Source organism: Arvicanthis niloticus, chromosome 3 (genome assembly GCF_011762505.2).
Source record: "Arvicanthis niloticus isolate mArvNil1 chromosome 3, mArvNil1.pat.X, whole genome shotgun sequence".
NCBI classification, from domain to species: Eukaryota; Metazoa; Chordata; class Mammalia; order Rodentia; family Muridae; genus Arvicanthis; species Arvicanthis niloticus.
The window spans coordinates 59,721,499-59,742,599 of NC_047660.1; the positions used below are offsets into that span (position 1 = coordinate 59,721,499).

Genomic DNA, 21,101 nt, shown 5'->3' on the forward strand with positions numbered 1-21,101 from the left:
TAAGGACCCCAGCCAGGCCATGAGTAACAAGAAGGAGAAAGAAATACAACTTAAAAATGATTTACTTACAGTGTCATAATTTTGTTCTAAGAAGTCTGCTACCAACACTTTATGTCTGGTTAACAAATCCTACAAGAGAACAGGAGTGAAGGAAAATTACTACAAGTAAGGACCTTTATAACTCATTACACAAAGAATAACCTTTGCCTCTATGGCTTGATAAATCACTTGAAACATATGAAAGCTGGAAAAGAACATTCTCATTTACATTACAAAGTTATTTCCATCCATACTTTAAGATGTAAAGCTCAAGTTTGTTTCAGGTTAAAATAATGGCAAAACATTGAGCGTCAAACTTAAGTGTTTTAAATAGCAGAAATAATTTAAGTGGTGAACACAACACTTATGAAGTAACTTTATAGACTATTTCTACATTGTGATTATAATAAATATTCAAATAGTTTGATGATCTTTATCAAAGGTCAGCTACCCACACTACCTAGGCTGACCTCCAACTCCTGAGCTCAAGTAGTCCTTCTGCCTCAGCATGAGTATAAGGATCACAGGCACTGTGTCTAGTTCTAATCATTTTTCAAGCAAGAATTCTGAATGCATGAAACCTGACCTCAGAAATTAATATACTGGTTTTATAAGCATTCTGATCTCCCAGTATTTTCCTGATGTATGTGCATGTGTGTGCACCTACTTATGCACAGGTGGGAGCCAGAGGCTGATACTGGGTCCTGCCCTGTGTCTACTTTATTCCTTTGAGACAAGATCTCTCACTGAACCCAGTGGCCAATATGCCACAATGATCCTCTTGGTTTTGCCCTCTATAGCCCTGGGTAACAGGTAGGTGTGTGGTACACCCAGGTTTTTATGCTTTAAAAATGCCGGACCATTTCCCCAGCCCCTAACCACTTGGACTATTTATTCATTTCTTTTTAAATTTTCTTCTTCCTCCTGTATGTATATGTCTGGGAGAGGCATGTGTGTATAGCACTCATGTGGAGATGGGAAAGAACTCTGCAGAGTTGGCTCTCTCCTTCTCCCCTTCAGTGGGTTCTAAGAACTGGACTCAGATCAGGCTTGTGCAGTACCTGCTGTACCTGTTGAGCTATCTTTGCCTCCCCCACCCCCAAGGAGGCTGCTGGACTTGGAAGCACAGGAATGACATTTATCATGTCATCTGAGCATGGTCTGCTTACCTGCAAGTGAATGGGACACGAGATACACACTGCAAGTTACTAAGTTACATAATGTGTCCTTTGAGAGTTAAAGAGAATCAATCTTATCTTACTACAGAAACAAACTTGCAGAAAACTGCAAGAAAGCACAAAGGAATTTCTGGTTGTCTTCAACTCACACCTAAGTCATATTTTATTTCAGTATTTTGGGGGAAAAAGCCTCATTTAATCCTTTTTATATACTTAGAAGCTAAATACCCAACTCAGGTATTGTAAAAATTTCAATTAAAAAAGGATTTTTTAACCTTTCCAAAATAAAGTTTAATATTTTAATACATAGTTAATTAAAATTTCCCCAATACATAAAAAAGAGTCAGGCAGTGGAAATAGCAAATTTCAATGGATTCTATTCTGAACTATTTTTTAGATGTATTTTTATTTGTGTGTGTGAATGTGTTCATGTGTGCACATATATATGTAGGCATGTGAGTATAGTTGCTTGTGGAGGCCAGAAGTGGACATTGGATTCCCTGGAGTTAGAGTTACAGGCTACTGCAAGCTGTAGGAAAATAAAGTTGAATTAAATTCAGTTCCTCTGGAATATGTCCTCTGAGACATCTCTCTAGCCTCTATTTCTACTTTAATAACAAGAAAATGTAAAATATTTAAAGCATTTCACACATTTTTGAGTTAGCTTTTTTTTTTTTTTTTTTTTTTTTTTTTAAAAAAAAGCTGAGTACATTTAAGGTATACAGACGCTATTCTGAAATATCAAGCCATGGTCTAATGGTCTGATATTCTTTGGATCATTTTCCTCCATGGTACTGAGGTTCACCCAAAGGCCCGGTGCAGTGGGCCTTGGAGCTACTGGGAGAGAGAGGTATCTCCCCCCCTCCCCCCCGGAAATGAAGTCTCATGATGCTGCTCAGGCTCAGGCTGGTCTTAAAATCCTGGGGTGCAATGACCCTTGAGGCTGGAACTAGAGGGTGCATATATAAGAGGCTCAGTTGGAAGGAGTGACAGCCTTGAAGGGAATACTGGAACCCAGCCCTCCCACTCTGTTTGCTTCTTGGTCTACACTCAAGTGTGCAACACTGATCCACCATGTCCTTCCAGCCAGTAGATTCTATCACATTTTCTTGTCTTAAGTGTTTGTATGTATGATGTATATTCTGTGTGTAGGGGTACAAGCGTGTGAATGGATGTCAGAGGACAACCTCTGGGAGCTGTCGTTCTGTCTTCAGCTTGTTCTGAGTAGTGTTCTCTCCTGTTTTTGCCACTGAGCTACACATTCCAGGCTAACAAGCCCTCAAGTTCCTGTATGGTTTTCCTCTCTCTGCCTCTCATCTCAATACAGAGGTGCTGCAATCACAAATGTATGTTACCACATTTGGCTTCTTATGTGATTTTGTTCTGGGGATGAAATTCAGGTTGTCAGGCTTGCAGTGGGCCGTCTTACCAGCCTCTACCTCATTTACTAATTTTCCTGTCTGTTAGTAGATTCCTTTTCCTGAAGAATGATGCAATAATTATTCTTCAATACGCCTGTTTCATTTTCTTTGGCAATATCCATGAACGGCTTTGTTTTTTTAATGTATGTAAGTATAGTGTCACTCTCTTCAAACACACCAGAAGAGGGCTTCAGATCCATTACAGATGGTTGTGAACCACCATGTGGTTGCTGGGAATTGAACTCAGGACCTCTGGGAAAAAGGTCAGTGCTCTTAACCTCTGAGCCATTTCTCCAGCTCCCATGAATAGTATTGTTAAGTAAGTCCTATAATCCTATTTCACATTTCTATCATACTGATACATTGTTTTCCACAGCAGTGTACTAATTTGAGCTCATACAAACAATATGTAACATTTACTTTTCTTGTGTAGCCAAGGCTAGCTTCAAACTCACTATGTAATTCAGACTGGCTTTGAACTCTTGATCCTTCTGCTTCTATCTCCTAACTGGTGAGATGACAGGACTCTACAGCTCAGCAGGCTTTTCCCTTTTTCTTAAGATGAAAAGAGACTTTTGAAGTTTTGTAATTTTCAAGTTCAACCACAATGCCACAAGGCTTTAGCTTGAGTGACACTGTGCTAATATATGCATATGTGTTATTACTTGTCCTAAGGGAACAGGGGGCAGAGAATTGACTTGGAACTGGAGTTTTCAAGTAAGGAAACATTCTATGAGGGCTCCATTCCCCAGCTGGGGTCTTATCTAACTAGTTCCTGTGTCAAGCCATCCAGGACACACTAAGCTGTTGGAGAACATTTGAGGTAATCTTTAAGCAGATATATGGGATCCTCATGTGTAACTGCCCCTCCCTAGTCTGGTGGATCCTCTTGAGCAGCTTGTAAAGTTTTCCATGCTCTGTGAGAATAGAAGTTGGCCTATCTTTATGGGTTGCAGCAGACACTGTGAACTGTGTACGTATGTGTGTGTATGTGTGTGTGTGTCGGGGTGGGGGTTCTCTACCTGCTATGCTAATCAGAGGTGACTGTGAGGACTAACTTCCCCAGGGCAGCCAGAGAGGACTTGTCAGATCACAGGAGTAGTTCTGCTAGAACAGAAACTTCAAATCAAACAGACAAAATAAGTTGAAATCAGCAAAAACAAAACCAGGGGGAAAAGAGAAGAAAAAAAAGAAAGGAAAATACATTGCAATAGGGTGGAACTCCCTTGTACACATATAAGGGTATAGGTGGTGAATCATGTGTCTGTTTCTCTTATACATCTGTACTTGAGTGTATGTATGATATACACATCAACTTACCCTCAAATTCATACACTGAGATCATGCACTAAAATTGAGGGATCATATCACATGTATATGTGTAGAATAAGTTCACCCTTTCTTGTTACTGAACTCCGTCTGGCTCAGCTCATTAGAGAAGTCCATGAAAACACAAAGAAACAGTGGAATGAAAGGAAGAAAACAATTTAAGACTTGAAATTAAAACCAGAATGAATAAAGAAAACCCAAAGTGAAGGATAACTGGAAATGAAAAAGTTAGGAAATTGGATAGGAACCTCAGAGACAAGCATCACCAACAAAATATAAGAGATGGGAGAGAAAATCTCAGGCACTGTGGACAAGATAGAAGAATCGGATACAATAGTCAAAGAAAATGTTAAACCTAAAAAAAATCCAGGTACAAAACATCCAGGAAATCTGGGATGCTATGAAAAGACCAAATCTAAGAGTAATAGGAATAAAGAAATGAGAAGAAATGCCAAAGGCCCCCCAAAAAACCTTCCAAACAACAACCAACCAACCAAACAAACAAAAAACAGAAGAAAATTTCCCCAAAGTATAAAGGAGATGTCTATCAAGGTACAAGAAGCACACAAAACACCAAACAGAATGACCCAGAAAAGAAGTTCCCTCAGCACATAATAATGAAAACATACATACAGACAAAATAGAATATTAAAAGCTGCTAGGGAAAAAGAAACCTATAACATATGAAAGCAGACCTATTAGAATAACTTTTCAACTGGTATTCTAAAACTCAGAAGGGCCTGGATAGACTTTCTACAAACTCTAAGAGACCACAGATGCCAAGTCAAACTATTATACCCAGCAAAACTTTCAATCACAATAGATGGAGAAAGACATTCCAAGATAAAAACTAAATTCAAGCAAGATCCATCTATAAATCCAGCCCTACAGAAGAAGATTGAGGTACAACTTCAAGCTGAAGAGACTAACAACACCTAAGAAAACACAAGGAATAAATAATCTCATACTAGCAAATCAAAAACCCATACCATAACAACAAAGTAACAGGAACTAACAAACACTGCTCATTGGTATCTCTCAATATCATCTGTCTCAGTACCATAATTAAAAAGCACACACTGATTTAATAGATGGACCCATCTCTCTGCTATATCCAAGAAACACACCTTAACATCAGGAACAGACAGCACTTCAGGGTAAAATGATGAAAAAGATAATACTAGCTAACAAAACAGACTAACTAGTCACAACTAACTAGAACAAAACAAGTGAGAAGAGATAGGGAAGTATATTAGATATTAATCAAAGTAAAATTCCACCAACAAAATACTGTAATTTTTAACATCTATGCACTAAATACAAAGGCACCTAAATTTGTAGAAGAAATGCTATTACAGTTTACATCACATATTGAACTATACAAAGTGATAGCTGGTGACTTCAATACTCTTACCAATAGACAGGGGCATCCACACAAAAGCTAAACAGAGAAATGCTGGAGCTTACTTATATCATAAATCAAATGGACCTATAGGTAATTTATAGAACATTTCAAGCAAATACAGAATATATCTGTGGGGGCTAATGAAACTTTCTCCAAAACTGATCATATACCTGGTCACAAAGCAAGTCTCAATAGATTGAAGAAAAATAAAATAACATCCTGCATCCTATCAGATCATCACAAATTAAAGCTGGATATCAACAACAGAAAGCTTACAAACTCATGGAAACTGAACAACTCACTACTGAATGGAAAAATGGGTTAAAAGAGGAATAAGGAAAAAAATTAAAAATTTTTTTAGAATTAAAAGAAAATGAAAATACAACATACCCAAACCTAATGGACACAATGAAGGTGGTTCTAAAAGACAAGTTCATAACAACAAATGCATACATTAAAAAAGAAAACAAAGAGATCTCATATAAACCTCACACCTGAAAGCTGTAGAACAACAACAACAAAAATAAGATTCAACAGAAGTACACGGGAAGAATTAAACTCAGGGATGAAATCAGTAAAATAGAAACAAAAAATAATAAAAAGAATAAATGAAACTAAGAGTTGGTTCTTTGAAAAGAAAATCATAAGATTGGCAAACCCTTGGCTAAATTAACTAAATAGTGGACAGAGATAGAATTTATCAAAATTAGCTATGTAAAATGGAGGGAGGGCACATAACAACAGACATTGAAGAAATCCAGACATTTTAAGAACATCCTTTAAAAACCTGTAATCCAACAAACTAGAAAACATAAATGAAATAAATAAATTTCTTGGTATATATCAGCTACCAAAGTTAAATCAAGATACGATAAGCAATTGAAACAGACCCATAACCCCTAATGAAATAGAAGCAGTCACTAAAATCTAAAAAAAAAAAAAAAAAAAAAAAAAAAAAAAAAAAAAAAAAAAAAAGCCCAGAGCCAGATAGTTTTAGCACAAGCTTTAACACGATGGGCAGGAATACCAGTATTCCCAGGACAAAAATATATGCTATTCCCAGGATAGCATATATTAAGCTATATATGCCTTTCTTGAAGCTTGACCAAAATAGAAATACTGACCTCAGGCCATGGGCAATTTTATCAGCAGTATCTGCCGCATCAATGCTTAGCAGAACAGCATTCTTGAAATTCATAAGCTCACTTTGCAAAATTAAAACATCCAGAGAGGTGTTAGAATTATGCCAAATACATTGCAAGTGTCTTTAACCTTTTTTCTAATTATAATGACTACCACTGTAAATTTTAGAACTGACAGGAATCCAATGGTATTTGACATGACACTCGAGATGGCTCCTTACATCAACATGTTGGCAGCCAAAGTACATGGCTTGAAACTGAAAATGGACTCCCAGACAGAGTTATTAAATTAACAGGCTGGCAAGCCAAGAACGGGTAAGATTCTGCACAGAGCCTTACCAACCTAAGACACAAATGCATTGCTTTTAATAATGCATATTCCATGACAGGTAAGGAAGGCATTCTTGTCAGAACAACCTAAGACAGGCTCAGTCTTGCTAATGAAATAAAAAGGGGGGAGAGGCAGAGAGCTTTTGGGGCTGCTTGGCAAGAATCTGACATGGGCTAAGGACAAGGAAGTGGGCTCCAGGCAGAAATCTGATATTAGGCTAGGACAAAGAAGTAATTTCAGGCAGGAGTCTAAATTTTAGGCAAGAATAAGAAAGTAGGCTTCAGACATGAAAATGACTTTGGGCTAGTGTAGCAGGAAATTTTCCCTGCAAGTTGGGAGGAGCTAAGGTGGGAGTAGTAAGGAGAGGAAGAGGAAGAATAAGGAGAGGAGGAGAAGGAGAAAGAGGAGGAGCTGAAGGCAGAGATGTAAAAGAAGGAGGAATAGGAGAAGGAGACAGAGATGTAGGAGGACGGAGAACCACGCTTGAACTGAGAGCAGTCCTGGGTAACAACTTATATCAAGGTTAGTTAATTGGATAACACCTCCACTTGTGTAGAAATCTTGTCAATTGAGCATTACCAAACATATAAAGCCTTTGGTTAATCATTAAGCATTAGAGTCTCATTTATACTGGGTACCATGTGGATGGCAGGATGGTCTGGGCTCAGCCCAGTCTTGTGGAGACAGCATGGGAGATTGGCAGAGCCATCTCCCATGCTGGCGTCTAGTGGGTGGCAGGACCTGTGTTTCTGGCTGGCCGTTACTAGCGCAGCGCACACATGGCCTTAAGAAAACGTCATTTTAAATATCTCCCACAACAGGCTAGGTCATCCTGATAAGCCCTTAGAAACAGTGTTCATGGGACTGTTCATGGCATTTTGTTTATTGCCTTGTTCTTTGACTTATGTTTATTTTGTCTTGCTTGTTCCTTGACTATTTGCATCTATTGTATGCTAGTTACTCAACCTAGAATGGACCTTAATACTTAGATGTAATTAAAATGGTATAAAAGCAAAAAGGAGGGGGATGGGATAGGAGGGTTCTAGAGAGGAGAAATGGGGAAAGGGAATGGCATCTGAAATGTAAATAAATTTTAAAAAAAGGAAAAGAAATAATTCCAATGCTCTTCAAATTATTCTACAAAATAGAAACAGAAGAGAAACTGCCTAATTCTTTTTATGAGAACACTATTATCCTGATCCTCACACCACATAAAGACCCAACAAATAAAGAGAATTACAGTCTAATTTTCACTTATGGGAATGATTTTGCCATTAATTTCTTATGTGTATGGTTTTCTAAAGTGAAATAAATTAAAGATGAATGACGCATTGGATATGTAATTTCCCGTAGCTTCACTTGAAAATTAGCTAACCTATTTTCTGATATGCTCTCTGAACATCTTTCTGCTGGTAAAACGGATAGAAACAGAGCTGGAATATAGTTGGGGACTGAAAGGAGGAGAAAAGGGGAGGTTAACTGAGCAGGGTTTTAATACTGCAAGATGAAAGGCTTCCGGAGAATAGTGCTGTAGAACTTAGCCACATTAAAGAATGCATAAAGAATGGTTAAGAAGGAAATCTGCATGGTATCATAATGAAATCATTTTAAAATAAAAAAAAAAATTAAGTTAGGTAAAATATATTTCCCATGTAATGACAAAGGAGACAACAGATAATAAAAGAGATGACTATATTGTTAAAATGCAAAGCATAAATACACATAGATGACCAACCATATCAAAATATTAACATGCTTGTTAATATTTTTTTACCCCATGGAAATGTGAAAGTTACACTGATACAGTGATATGATGTCTTTATACTCCCTGGTACCCCCATCCATCTCCTTACCTCACCCAAGTCCTCCCTGGAAGTAGCCTCTGTTGCTGGTTTCTACATACCCTTCCAGAACTACACTGCACATGTGCCCAAAGAGGGGCTTATCAGCTTAATCTGTTGTTAATGTTTAGTAGTTCTAGCACACGGTAACACGTTCCTTCCACCTCTTCACCAGACATGTCGGAAGCCATTCCACTGAGCTGAGCCTGTGCTTAGTACACTGAATATTTTTCTGCAGTGTAAAAGAGTGGCCTCACCTTATCCATGGTTGCCTACCTCAGGCCTAAGGAGTAGAAGTGTCTCTTTAGATGTCAATCCACTTGAACTATATAAATTTTCTGATTTAGGAAAAAAAATTACCTTAAAAGTAGCAAAGGCATCTGAAGCGATATCAAATGTGGACAGCTCCACATACTTGAAGAAATCTCTGAACTGATTAGAAAAGAGGATGATTTTGGCAAGTGGCTCATGTCGAATACACTCTCTTAGCATAATCCCACAGCGTAATGCAATTTGTGGGGCTTCATAGCTAAAGCACAAACAAGAGAGAAAACAGAACAGTTATCCCATTAACAAAATCTTTCAATGGCATTAAAAGAACCAGTTCAGTTCTCATAACAGAAACACAGACACCGTTTGTCACAGTTCATTCAAACACCATTCATTCAGCCCGCTGACAGCTATGTGGTAGGCACCATTCCAGATGCTGGGGATAGATACTACAGCAAACAGGAAGGTCACTGTCACTGCATCCTTAGCATTTTAGTGAGGGTGTGTCTGTTGGAAGAGGCAGAATAGAGACCATGTAAAGGTCATTTCTAGGAAGTGCTGTGAAATCTGAAGGCAGCAAACTGAGCAATTTAGAGTGGGTATTTACTTGTGTGCATGTGAGAGTATTAGTGAATGTTTTTAATTTAGACTAAAAAAGCAGAACCTTCAAAGCAAGAACAATCTGATGAGTCAGAGGAGAGGAAATGTGGCCAGCAGGGTGGGATGAAGGAAGAAGCAGTGAGGAGTGTGGGGAGGGCTGGGCAGGACCAGTCATATACACATTTGAAAGCTAAGGTAAGCAGTTCAGTTTAAAGCAAGAAATTAACACATCCTAACATGTTTAAATAGATGGCTCTGAGGGTGGGGGTGTTCCAGTGATAGAGTAATGTTTAGCATGCTAGAGGCCCTGGGTTCAATTCCTTGCATCAACAAAAACAACAATAGTTACTAGGAAATATGGAATAGACTGGGCAGCTAGAGTAAAAGCTGGGTAAAGGTAAGAACAGATGTCTAGCAACAGTAACAGAAAGCCTTAATTAAGCAGATGCTGCTGCTGTCTAAAGGGAAAGCCAACAAGATTTGGAGATATTGGAGGTAGGACTAGTGAGGAATAAATCCAAGTTGAAGATTCCAAGATGACTCCTGTGCTTGTAGCTTAACTGGGTGGATGGATGTACCATGCACAAACTGATAGAGAAACAAGTTAGTGAAGAGGTTAAGAAATTGCCCCTGAGCATCAACATGAATTTGGATGGAGATGGCTAATACCTAAGCATGCTGACTCCTTGTCAGCATAGAGAACCCGTCTTGAATTAAGGAAAAGGACAGGAGAGAATTATATATAAAATGACCTGAAAGCAACAGATGAACAGTAGAGAACTGCCTACTAACTGGCTTACTGATATTGTGAAGTAGAATTATGGCTCACAGGAAAGTACAGTACAGAAACACAGCATTTACTACAGAAACAGGGGAAGACTGGCACCCCAGATCTCCTCCACTTCCAAATAACAAGTCTTTCGAATGTCAAATGAAGCATCTGAATGAACACAGGACTGAGTTATATTTCATTGTGTAGTAACATTCCAAGAAAATGGGTAACAGCTAAATAAGACAATTCCTATACTGAATGATTCAATGGAAAACTGTGCTTTCCATTGAAAGTACAGAGAGAAAGAGCAAAGGCAGTTGCATCTATAGAATATAGAGAAGCAGAGTTCAAACAAGAAGATGCTACCATGGCTTTAAACAGATTGATTATTTTTCATTTCAATTAAATATAGTACTAGATTTGGAGTTTTAATACTAGGCCTACTGAGAAAAGTAACTCTAAATTTAGTCTTAGTTCTTGAAAGGCATTCTAGTATAATGTTCTTGGAGGACAGGATAGTATAACAGCCACAAAGCACAAAGGAACAAGTTTATTTTTCAATTTTACTGCAAATTATAAAAGGGGATATACAACTTATTGTTTTCTAGCTCTAATTTTGCCATGATGTTTTGGTGGTAGATTAAGTGCATAAAAATATTTGATATAGAAAGAGCAAAATGTAATATGATATTTAACAATTTTCACTTTGAAGTTACACACACACACACACACACACACACACACACACACATCATTAAATTGTATAGATTTTGGGTCTGGTTTATTTTGGTGTTTGCTGTGTTTATTTATAAGTGTTTTTGTAATAAAATTTGTTTAAAAGAACTAAAATGTAACCAACATAAATTAATTTTGTGGCAAAAGACTACATTTACAATAAATGAAAAAATCAAATGTCTGAAAACTAAAATTAAATAATTCTTAAATAAAACTTCAAGAGAGGGGATGAAGAGAGGCTCAGTGGTTAGAGCGCATACTGAACTTGCAGAGGACCTGATTTGGCTCCCAGCTTTCCTGTCAGATGGCTCACAAGCACTGAGCAACTCCAGTTCCAGGGGAAAACCAATACCTGTGACCTCCATAAGTACCTGCACTAATATGTACATTCCCATTCACAGATGCACACATACACATAACAATTACATATAAAAACAACTACAACTTTAAAACAGTTCATGAAAATTTACCAATTACTAATGATAACATTTTGTTAAATAATAAAGAATAATGTACTCTTTTCCATATGACCATATCATTTGCAGAAAATTCAGATACAAAATAAAATTTACTTTCCTACACTTTAGAAAGTAGGTTACTTTACAATATCTAAGTTTACAAAAAACAGCAGGGAAAATAGCAAAGAAAGTTCAGGGTGATATTGATTTATTTTCCTTTATGCTAAATGATAAGCACTACTCAGTATTATTTTAGTATTCTGTTAGCTCACAATAGCACGGAATGCCAATATATTCATATATACATAATTCTCTTTAAACTATAAGGAACACCAATTTATGTTAGCAATCTCTCTTAAGAAAGGAATCTGGAAATTAGCTTACTGGAATTCACAATGTTAGATATAATAGGGACTGTTATTAAAGATGTAAAGAGGGTGTATTTTCTTAAATGTCAAGGAAGAAACACCAATTATACTTATGTTATTCTAAGTAAGAGTGCTAGAGAGGCTGTAACTAGCCCAGCAATGGAAGTACACAACTTTAATTTCAGCACTTGGGAGACAGAAACCAGTGAATCTTTGAGTTAGAGGCCCACCTGGTCTACTGAGCAAGTTCTAGGACAAACAGGGCTGTGCAAAGAAAGCCTGTCTCAAAAACAAAACAAAACAAAACAAAACAAAACAAAACAAAACAAAACAAAACAGAGGCTATAAAATAACGGCTACTGGCCTAATGCAGTGGTTCTCAACCTTCTAATGGTGTGACTGTTTAAAATAGTTCCTTATATTGTGGTCACTCCCAACCATAAAATTATTTCATTACTATTTCATAAGTATAATTTTGTTATTGTTATGAATCATAATGTAAATATCTGATATGCAGGATATCTGATATGTGACCCCAAAGGAGTTGAGATTTAGAGAAATAACAGAACTAGATAAACACAGTATCTAAGACTAATTAAAATCTACACTTACTAGTTAAAATACCTGTGGGCCTTCAGGCCACCAGTTTTGTGTCCCAACTCAGCTCTGTATCCCTAGAAGATGAAGCCCTCTCAGACGGAATGTTTCTCATACACGTGGCACCTCTATGCATCCTTCAGCACTAGTTCAATGCCCCTCTCCAGTCCTTCATACTCTCCCTCTTTCGTATTCCCATGCAGTGTCCTGAACCTCACATCAGCATACTGCAAGCCACTATTAATCAGTTCTATCACTTCATTTCAAACACCTTTGTTTCTTGGGCTGTGTCTCTCTCTCATCCTTTCACATGGTCTCTCCACAGTTCCCAGTCCCCAGTGGTAACTGTGTCCTATGGTTCCTTTCTCACCTTCCGAATGCTTTTTCAGTGTAGACACATGATGAATCCAATGAATCACAAACTCACACGGAATCTACCAACACTAGAGAACTCTAATGAGAGTCAAAGTCCGGCTTACACAAAGGCTGAATGATCTCCAGCCAAAATGTCTCATTCCTGAATTTGGTTTCCAAGCTGAGACAATCTATAAAAAGTTTCCACTTCAAGTTTTGGGTATAATCAGTTCTATTTTTCCTTTCACTTCACGAAGTTTATTGGAACCATCTGTAATGTACTCATGGTTTATTTTTGAGACTCACGAGAACATTTACAAAGTACTCCGCTGGGGAGAACACTTATCAATTCATCCCAGAAGTTTGTCTCCAACAGTGGAAAATGTCATTCTGACACAGCAACTGCTTAAAAGTTAGGAATACAACTGGATGTTTAGGAATGTTCTAATTTTCCTCAATACTCTCCATGGGATCTATGACTCATGTGTATCATTTCAACTTGACAATCCTGACTTAGTAAGTTGTTGCTTACTATATAAAGAAGTGTCCCATAAGCTAAGCCTGTCTTAAGTTTCAAAATTAATCTTTATCCTACCTAATCCGTTCTACTCCCAGAGAAGCTTCCTGGTAGCAGAGCCTGTGACTAATCATGCTATTTCCCACAATGGCTAACCTAGAGTAAATCATCAGTTAAAATTAATCACTATCTTATAAAACTGAATCAATTTCCCCCCAGATTTATAGTTTAGACAGCACAGTATGAACTCTACCTAACTGTATCAGTATGAGAAGGCACACTATTTATGTTCATTCAAAAAATAGTAGCATATCAGAAGATCCTTTTAAACTTACTAAACGGAAAATATAAGAACAGACATCTCTGAAGAAATTAACCTTGACTGACCAGGAAACTCTCTCCCTGCTGGGTAGCTTAGATCGTGTAGAAAGGTACCATGAAGGCTGCTATAGGAGAAAAGACAACAATAGTCTCACCCTCTACTGGATCCTATATATTATAATACCAACCTGACTGGCAAGATGTGCCCATTGGTGCAACAGTGGTATGATTGTTATGGGGTAACCAAACAATTTTTTTAAAATTAGATATGAGGCCTGTTCTATAGAAGAGATTTCAATGATTGGTACTGTAAAACTGGTCAATAGCCTATAACCAAGGAGATCACAGGCTCTACAGGGGCCACTTACTGTTGTTATTAAATAATCATATTGTTAAACTGCCTTCTAAATGTTTGTTTAAAGCCACAGATTTGTATTGTTCTCAACTTTGGTTAGAAAATCACTTTTTGCAGTGCATAGTAGTGAATGCAAAGCTTCACATCTGGTAAATGTGTCAAGTACAACTAATTATTAGTGTTCAGTTATGGCTGAATAATCTATATTAACTCTTCAATCTCCATCCAAGGTTCAGGAAACACAGTGAAAGAGTGGCTAGAGAGACAATAAGCTATTAGGAACTATTAGGAGTTGCTGGTTACTGAAGGAAGGAGAACCACTCTCTTTAGGAGATGTAATCATTGGTAGTTTGCCCATACCTCAGTGAATGGCCCTATGCCCGAGTACATGTGGACAGCATTAACTTGACCCAAAGTATCATATATTCCTACAATATGGGGTTATAAATACCAAAAAAGGAAGACAGGAACTGACAGGATAAAAATATTTTATGTAAGTGCATAAAAATCAAAGAATAAATAAAAAGTGTTATTTACATAAAAATGAATAAAAAGAGCAAATGTTTCAATTGGTAATGAGTATAGTGATCATTACATAGAAATCGCCAGAAGAAAGATCTTGTGTAAGAACATCTCAAGAACAAAGACTGTATTATATAAAGGAAAATGACTTGTTGTTACTGTTGGGAACAAACAATGCCATGTGACAGCCCTTGGAAAATGTCTCAGAAAATGTTATTTACCAAAAGACCTACTCAATAGTCAAGAAGGCCTGCTTCTAATCTAGAAACATTTGCATAATTGAAAAATAATGAATAAACTTTGTCTACTTTGAAGGGTTAGCAGCAGTAAGAATTCAGTGTGAGTAAGAATCTGGAATCTAGATTACTGTGTCCAAGAACTATTCCTCACCAAAATAACCAGAATCCAGGTCTGTGTCAGGAGATATGAAGTTGGGTCTGGTATATCTTCTTGCATCAGAAAGCAAAGAAACTCTTTCAAAATATTTTAGTGAGGTCAAAAAACTGTGTCCTGAAAGGTCACAACTAATTGAATGTTAAGAAAAGTGTGTACAGTAACTGAGATATATGAGAATAAGAATAAGTTAATAAGATACCAGAAGGGTATACTTGTGTGTGTGTGAAGAGATGGAGACAGACAAATAGAGATACAGAGAAGGAGAGGGAGAAATTCACTGGATACCAATGAAAGTTTCTAGGACAATAACCAGTTTATTCTCCAAGCTGATAATAAAAATAGGCATGAGATTTATCTACTTAAGAATAACAGTTACAGTGGGTGAAAGTTATTTTTCAGAAAACTACTCCAGCCAATGAATGACTAATTTTGAAAATTATTTTGTTGTGACCCCTAATAAAATGATGAATTTAATATAAGGCTGTCAGAAAAGCTTATAATTGATTAGATGCTACCATCTGAGCCTAGAACTCAAGTCTCAGCATCACTAAAGGAATATCTCCTAATGTGATGAAACACTGATTATATGGAACCATCTACAAAATATTATTGAAAAATAAAAGTTCACTTTGAATCTAATCAAGCCTTGAAAGAGAAATGCTAACCTAGGAACAGGTGATATGGGATGAGGACTAAGAGGGTGGCAATCCATGTGCCGTGCACAGAGGCCAAAGGACTCTGAGGAGCAGGTTCTCTCCTTCCACTGGGTTAAGTATCAGGCTAGTACAGCATGCACTTTTACCTGCTTAGCCATCCCCATGCTGAGTAATATAATAGTCTAAATGATCTTCTAAGAAAGCAGTGTGACAACTTTACAGCAGAGGACACTGTAGGAGAACTTGCTCTTCATAGGACTCACAACACAGAAATATGTGGGTGGATGAGGTGCTGAGTAAGAGGGACTTAAAAACTTTTGGCTAAGAAAAATAACAACCAAATACAGTAAGTAGTCCTTGTTATGATCATTCTTTTAATATGTGAACTGGAGGGGAGAAGCAAACAACATAAGCAGAACTAAAGGTAGGCTGGGTATTGGTTGTTACAGAACGTTTACAACTTTTAAGTACACTGTAGTTTTATGAAGTTATTATTGTTTGAAATGTTTATTGAAATGTTCAGAGGTTTGCTTTAAGTTGGGTGAGGAGATGTGGTGTCTACTAAGTTAAACAGTGACAGCTGAGGGACGGGTGAATGAGCATCTACTTTGTAGATGGTTGCAAATTTTTTCAATGACCTTGGAAAATAAGACTTAGGGAGATATCTGTAGTTTTAACATTAGATAGACATCTAGTGGCCATGATTTCTTTATGAAACACTGAGAGAAGTTTAGTGGTTTTGGAGTGTCATTTGCTTAGCCAGGAGACAAATTAATTTAGAATGAAATGGTTCTTTAAAAAGTCTTTTTCATAAAATGTGGACTTTAAATTCTTTATGCCTAGCATCCAGATGACTCTTCTTGTTATACAAGGATCAATTTCTCTCTGTGTGACATATGGTTGGACTTGTGTTCAATATAACATGTCACTATTGAGCCCCTAAATAATGCCATTGTCTGGTGTATAAATAGACCAATCAAGTTATTGCCTAAGTTTTCAAGAACCTTCAGAAAAGAAAATTTAGTAAAAATGCTGAGCTTTAACAGAAGGCTACATGTAAAATCTCCTTTTTACACTGGACGAAGCAGAGCTACTCCAGCCAATGTTTCTCATTATCTACTCTGTTCTGAGAAGCACAAGTAATTAATTTCATCTTCCTTAACATCTGAATTGCCTCAGTGAGGGAGAATTCCTGGAAAGAAACTGTGTCTACAAAGTCTGACTGATTGATAGGAACTGCAGTGACGTACAGAGGCTTCTATACTTCAGTCCAGAGCTTTCTCTTGGAGCCAGATTTAGCTCCCTAAATCACCATTTTCTTTGGCCACCTCTGTGTGAACACCCTGTGACTAATAGATTGAGATCTTTTGAAATCTATTAACTTAGCAGACCACTAGTTTCCATCAACCCAAAAGCTAAGAATGTCATTAGAAGCATGTGATGCCTATAGGAGACATCTCCCCATCTTGCTGTAATTGTTCTGATACATATCAATATATTTTTATGATTGTCTTTGCTCTGTTATTATAAAACTTCATGAATTGCTTTCAAGTAGGAACGTGGAAGTGGAGTAACCTAGCTTCATGTTTCCCGAGCCATCATAATGTGACAGGGCAAGTCAGTGAAGATTTCTATCCATCTGTATTCCTGCCGAGGCCATTTCAGGTTTAACTAGAATTGGATCTTCTTGACTGGAAGATTTGTGGAAAATTGTCCTATTCTAGGAAACCAAAGAAAGTTAGGATGTCCTACCTAACTTATCTTGACATGTGTTAAATAACTACTTATGCAAACCTCTTCCAGCTAACTGCTTAGCTTCTGTTAAACAGCCTGCTTCAGCAAAACATCCCCCTACAGTTTCCAAATGAGATACCAGGATGTGCTTTTTGCCTTGAAAAGCCCTCTTCTCTAAATGTTCATGGCTACACTTGGATCTCAAATACCCGAACATAGTCCCAACTGGTTGGAATAAAGGCTTTTAATTGGCTACAGACTATGTCTGAGCAGACTTCTCTGGTGGGGTCCTCATCATAGTCACTCAAATTTGGTTCCAGAATATTTTTTTCATTTGATGTGAAAGCTGTGTTCTTTGAATTGATGGCCCTTAAATCTTCCTTGGGACATAATAATGTTTAAAGAACATATAGGACTTAATCAACTCTGGATTTAAAATGTGCTCTTTCAAGTTTTCTAACCTTAAGTAATACTCATACTGTCTGAGTTACTGTGAATAATTACATGCCTGGTACCGAGCAAGCACTCAGTGTGGCATCTACAAGACAGAATGTGAAGGAATGAACCCAACAAGAATAACCATTATAAGAGAGGAAAATCCAGAGGTGCAGCCTCTAAATTGTTATTGATAGTTTTATTGAGAGAGTTTATAGAACACACTCCTTTTTTATATTAAACATTTCCAAGATAAGTACTTATTATTTTTGAATCAGAAAAATTGAAAATTGTTTTAAAACTATCTCCCTTGTTTAATACCATATTACTAAAGTATGGTTCTAATTTTGGTCTCAATCCCCACCACTATCCAAGCCACTTTCCATGCTGCCACCAGCATTCATCAGGTATAGTTCCTAAGGAGGCTGCAGAATGACATTCCTGTTCCTTGGCAGGGCATGGAAGGCTCTTACTAATCTGGTCTCTGCTCTTTCAGCTCTACTTCATCCTTTTCTGACTACTCCTAACCTCCAGCCACACTAGGATTCTTGTCATTCTCTGTGCACACAAATATGTTCATATAGTTTCTACCTGTTTGTGGGTTGAAAAGCCCATGAGCAGATTGATCTTAGGAAGCCTGCGTAGAGATGGAACTGACCTGGATCCGACTTGGATCACCTGCCCTGTAATGTCATGTGACACTTGTCCTGTGTTGAGTCACTCCATTTTGGGCTCATTTGCTATAAGAGTTTAGTGTTCCCTAACTAGTAGGAAATCTAAGTGAATTTTCTTTTCCAGAGCTAAGAGAAGAATCTCCAAGAAACATTACTTTACATCAGCCTCAAAGCTATCACAGTATATTTCTTTGCTCAACAATGCATAGTAACTACACAGGCAAACAACCTCAATGTGATTAGTTGTAAAATTAAAATCTGTGACAAAGTATACAAGGAGGACAAGAGGAATGTCAACAGAACTGGAAAAACTAAAGAAAGCAGTTTAAATTTGGTAAGTTGAGAAATTAGTATAATCACATCATTTGCAATGCAAAGGTAAATATATGATTTATGTGTATTTAAAAATGTATGACTTTTAAAAAAACCTCAACAGTTAGAAAAGAATGACTGTCACTGACAATGAGGAAGAAGCAAAGAGCTCCTGTTCACTGATATAGTTGATTGTCAAATTGTGTTATGTATCACTTTAACACGGCTAAATATTCATAAGTTGACAAGGGAGGAAGGTGACATAGGTGAAGTAGATTTGCGTGGCTCTACAGCACTGGAAACAGGACTACTACACAGTAAGAGGAGCCGTGCTGGCTTGAGATATAGACTAGCCAGGCAGCGCAGGGGAGGAGGACTGTCATCTGCTGTGTGCATGCCTCAAGGCACCTCGACTACCAATCTTCAGGAGTCAGAGTAGCCTCACTGTGCTCAGGAGGCATGTGAGTAGACATAAAAAGCAATAATGAGGGATTCTACTTATTTCCCTCCTTTACAGCTCTGGTTAAAAACTGTTAACACCTATTGCATTCCCACATATTTCCACCTTGGCAGATGTCAGCACTGCAAGAATGTGTACCTCTATTGTTTAAGATGGAGAACTAGAACATATATATACACATATGTGCTCACATGCACACGTGTGTGTAATGAAGGGACATGGCATCATACACTAGGAACATAGCGCTTGAGCAGTTAGGAAGAGGGACTGTAGGAAGCAAAAGGAATATGACAGTAAGAGACATGGACAGCACACAGATGGGGAAAGAGGCAGGAGATGGAATCAATGGAGAGCAGAGTACAAAGGGGGGACTGCCTTTCGGCTTAAAGCACTCAGAGACAGAGCTGGAGGAGCACGCTTACATATAGCAAACACTGACCAGGCAGCTCCAAATGAGGCCAAGGAGACCCAGTGCATACTTTTTCACAGCTATGTTACACCTACTTCTTAGAACGAGTAACAAAAATACTCAAGGGAGCAAATATAGAAACAAAACATGGGACAGAAACTGAAGGAGGGGCCATCAGGAGACCATTCCACCTGGGTATTCATCCCATGTACAGTCACCTAAGCTAGACACTGATGTGGATGGCTGGAAGTGCATGCTGTCAAGAATATGATATAGCTGTCTACTTAGAGGTCTGCCAAAGACTAACACATTCAGAGGACGATGCTCACAGCTAACCACTGATATGATCAGGGGTTTCCCAATGGAGAACTTAGAGAGAAAACTGAAAGAGCAGAAAGGGTTTGTGACCCCAGGAGGAAAGCAACAATACCAAACAACCAGAGCCCCCCAGGGTCTAAACCACCAGCCTGGGAGCAAATAGGGATAGACCTAGGACTCCAGCGGTATAGGTAGGGGAGGATGGCCTTGTCGGGCATAGGTGGGAGAGGAGTTTCTTGGTCCCATAAAAAACGAACACAGAGTGTGTGGGGGGGAATCTGAGGGTGGGGAGAGGGTAGTGGGGGGGTAGGTTCGGGCACTGCCTCATAGAAGCATGAGGACAGGGGATGGGAAAGGAGGTTTCTGGGTGGTGGGAGGAAGTGGGGTAAGGGGATAAAATCTGAAAGGTAAATATAATACCCAGTTTAAAAAAAAAGATTAAAAAAAAGGGGGGGGGGAGGAGAAAAAAGAGAAAAAAAAAGAGAAAAAAATAGGAGATTTAATAACATAAAAGGAAGGATTTAGAAATTTAGGACGCAATTTATGTTAATGGAAACAGCATCATAGAAACTGGAAAATCACACCCTCATAGAAACCTACTTCTAAGAAAACCAGCACCTACCCTTTGAGAAGCATAAACAGGATGTGAGGATGAGAACTGATGTACTCCACAGTAGGACACCGTGTACCAATCTGTCTTCTCAGGATGTTGTTGAATATCTGGGTCACATCTTTTTTTCCCTGTTAAAAAAATATGTTACCATTAAATGGTATGCTTTTGATGGATAAATTGTACAGTGTGTGGGATTCAAACATACACTCTCATATATGAGTGTCTTCTGTATAAAATACAGAATATTTTCCTATTTTCATAAAGTCCACTAAGTGGGTACAACTCTTTATCAAATGTACAGGGTGGGAAACTTGGCAGGGGTGGGGGTGTCTATGTGCACAACTGGAAATACAAAAGCACAGATGGGTACAAAGTAGCAACAAGAATCAAAAGTTTTCTGCTTTTCTTTGCCTACAATAACTGTACTTCCTCTGAATGACTACTTCTACCTCCACCTCCTGTCAGCGCAGCAAACCTTTAGTGAGTACTGATTCTGTGCCAGGAACAGAAGTTAACAGCTTTCCATGCACTACTCAGTC

General features: G+C 38.0%; 1 protein-coding gene across 10 annotated transcripts in view; it reads right to left on the minus strand.

Moving 5' to 3' along the window:
• The window catches only part of Cab39l (calcium binding protein 39 like), a 101,872-nt gene that overhangs the window by 20,281 nt on the left and 60,490 nt on the right, over nt 1-21,101 (minus strand). For all 10 annotated transcript variants that reach the window (XM_034498933.2, XM_076930930.1, XM_034498932.2 and 7 more), the window contains 3 exons: nt 20,572-20,690; nt 9,047-9,215; nt 70-129 (listed from right to left, as the gene is read on the minus strand). In XM_034498933.2, the coding sequence (XP_034354824.1) occupies nt 70-129; nt 9,047-9,215; nt 20,572-20,690 (348 nt within the window). The remainder of the gene's footprint in view (nt 1-69; nt 130-9,046; nt 9,216-20,571; nt 20,691-21,101) is intronic.